This window comes from Blastomyces gilchristii (genome assembly GCF_000003855.2).
Source record: "Blastomyces gilchristii SLH14081 genomic scaffold supercont1.42, whole genome shotgun sequence".
In the NCBI taxonomy this organism is placed as follows: domain Eukaryota; kingdom Fungi; phylum Ascomycota; class Eurotiomycetes; order Onygenales; family Ajellomycetaceae; genus Blastomyces; species Blastomyces gilchristii.
Window position 1 is genome coordinate 33705 of NW_003101641.1, and position 2988 is coordinate 36692.

Below are 2988 nucleotides of genomic sequence, written 5' to 3' on the forward strand. Positions count from 1 at the left end.
TATAAAAGTAAAGATACAAGATCTGAGTGAATTATGATTATTCACAGCACTATTATCAGTGTTGAAAAAGAAGAGACTTATAATTGAAAAGTCTTATAAAGTAAGAGAAATCATAGATACTTATAAATCAGATAATCTCACTTATTTCAATCTTTTCACAATTATAAGAAAAGAATGAGAAGAAATGAAGAAATTAGATAAATATCATACTTTAATAAGTGATAAGACTGTAGCTGATTATATAATAATGTACTATAAATAGTGAGTGCAATATGATAAAGAGCAGTCTCAGAGCAGCAGACTTACACATAAATCAGATTATAGAAGAAAAAGAAATTCAGAGTTGAATTTAACTGTTTACATCAGTTCAATTATAGAGATAATAGAGAATGAAGTATCTGAAACATCTGCAGATACATGAGATTAAGCTATCTTAATCTTTGAGAATGCTCAGAGATCAGATAAGATTAGTTTTAATAAGCTATTCACTGTAATAGTCTGAGCAGGTGAAGAGAGATAGAATAATGTATAAGACAGAATTATAAAAGATGAAAGCTACTGAATCTAGTCACTGAATACTGTATTATATAGAGATTGTATAAGAGTAGTAACTAATAGATAAAGAAAAAGTATAAGAAAAGAAAAGAAATAATAAATTAATCATCAATTGTAAGAGTCAGCTGTAAAAGACAAATATTATTATACATATCTCATTCATTTTCATATGTTATATATTTAATCTATTTTCAACATCACATCACCTGAAAAACATTAAAAATAAAGAAAATCTTAAAACTCAAGATCTGTAAAAGATTCAAGAGCTGTAAGCTGCTCTTGTAATAACACTGTATATATCTCTGATTTCTCTATCACTCTGTGTATGACATTAATATCATTTATTGCAAGATTGACTGAAATATCAATATAGAAATGTGTACATGTACACATAGAAAAATTGAAGAAGAGTGTGAAATCTGCAGGATCAGAAGTCAAGACAGAAGAAATGAAGACAGAAGAAATAAAAGAAGAAGAGAGCACAGAACTGAATGAATAACAGTGAAAGTTATCTGAGATTGAATGCTTATAATCTGATGTATGCATAACCTTCTCTGCAGAGAAGAAAGAGAAAGTGATGAGAGAAGCTTGAGAGTGAGAGAAAGTAGTCTCAGCAGTGTAATTATCTTTGATTAGAATGATCTCTGATACTGAAGCAACTAAGAATCATTATTAGTGTATAAAAACTGTAAAATAAGAGATAAGAACAGTTACTGAATGAACACTCACTGATCTTAGAGTTATATATACAATTACAACACATACAAGGCTTCTCAGAAAGAGAGAGAGAGACATAGAGAAATACAGAAAGTAGAATACAGTGTGTGAACAGCTCATTCTCATGATAATATCTCAGATAAGATGTATGAGCCTCATATCTGCAGATGTAAAAGAGTATGATATCTGTATTTCTGTTTCTGAAAACACAGATATCTTTTATCTGCATCATAAAGTCAGATAACAGATGTTAGAGAATAGATTAATATAGATCTATTATCTTAAAGAAATTTACTAGAGTAGATATACTTATAATATTAAACTTTACAGTTGTAAAAAGTTTCTTGATATCTGTAAATATCATAACTTTATATATAATAAAACTTATAATGATTTTTCTTAAGAACAGAAAAATCAGTGTTAGAAAGAAAAGATGAAAAAGAAAAAAACTTACAATCTCAACACTGTTGAGAAGAGAGATAATTCTCTGATATAAATAAATGATTATTTTATTATAAATATTTAAAATGAATATAATAATCAGTGTCTGTCATTAAGCTTCAGATAGTTGTATTATATACAGTCTTCATATAATAAATTATTTTAGAAGTCAGTAAGAAGAATGAGAGTGTATACTAAGAAATATGATTTATTAAGTCTATACAATATCTTCTTGAAATGAAGAGAGCTGATAATAAAAGTAGAGATGACAGAAGCAGAGAAAGTAGAAGTAGTAAAAGTAAGAGCTACAGAAACAGAGATAGTGAGAGTGAGAGAATCAGACACAGAGACAGATGTAAAAGATTGAGAGAAAGTGACAGAGAAAGAAACAGAGAGAGCAGAGAGAGATATAAAAGATCTAATTACATATAATATAGATAATTTCTTCATTATTATATCTCTCAAGTTCTTAATCAATAATTCAACATTGAGATCACAATTATCAGTGAATATGAATCTGTTAATATATGAAGATTCTATACAAATCAAAACAAATATATCAGTATCTGCAGACATGTAAAATAATCAGAAAATATAATCAGAAAACATAATCAGATATCTGCTAAAGAAAAGAGAGTTAAGAGTATATAAGAAGATAAAGAAGATATGTTATTCATAGTAGTATATTCTAATAATTATTAGAAGAGAAACAAGTTCTGATCACATTTCACAATATATTACACTTACTGCTAATAAACTGCCTGATATGAGTACTATGAGAACACTTGTTATAAAAACAGAGTGTCATCACTAGAAATATGTATAATGTGATAGATGAACAACAGATAGAAGATGTTGAATAAAAGAAGAGACAGGAATCTTGAATGAGATAATGATATTTGATGATAATGATAAGAAAGAAGATGATTGAAGAATGAGAAAAGTTAGTGAATAAGTAATATAATATAGTGAAAGTTTCTTTGTAAGAGTGTATACAGAATACTAGCTAAATCAGAAATAGATTATACAATTGTGAACACTAGTGATGCACTAATCTGCATGAAGCTAGAGTATATGTCATGATCACATGAGCATGATCAAATCTGGTAAGAAAGAAGGTGATTCAGAAAAATGTACAACTGCCAGATAATAACACAGCTGCTTCTGAACTTGCTTACAAATGTAAAGAGGTCATAGTGACCCTTAATTAATTTAGTGTACAGTATATAAGAAGGCGGTGTATGCCTGTAATCATACACTGACTCAAGCAACCTT

The 2988-nt window shown here is 28.1% G+C and overlaps 2 protein-coding genes across 2 annotated transcripts; both read right to left on the reverse strand.

Moving 5' to 3' along the window:
* Positions 1-1055: 1055 nt before the first annotated feature.
* Positions 1056-1214, reverse strand: BDBG_18008 (uncharacterized protein; the record flags this gene model as incomplete). Its single annotated transcript, XM_031725605.1, has 1 exon — positions 1056-1214. A coding segment is annotated over one exon (158 nt), but the record flags the coding sequence as incomplete, so codon positions are not given.
* Positions 1215-1374: 160 nt separating this feature from the next.
* BDBG_18009 (uncharacterized protein) lies at positions 1375-2249 on the reverse strand (the record flags this gene model as incomplete). The annotated part of the gene is made up of 3 exons (XM_031725606.1): positions 1375-1495; positions 1727-1759; positions 1909-2249. Coding segments are annotated over 3 exons (494 nt in total), but the record flags the coding sequence as incomplete, so codon positions are not given.
* Positions 2250-2988: the final 739 nt, after the last annotated feature.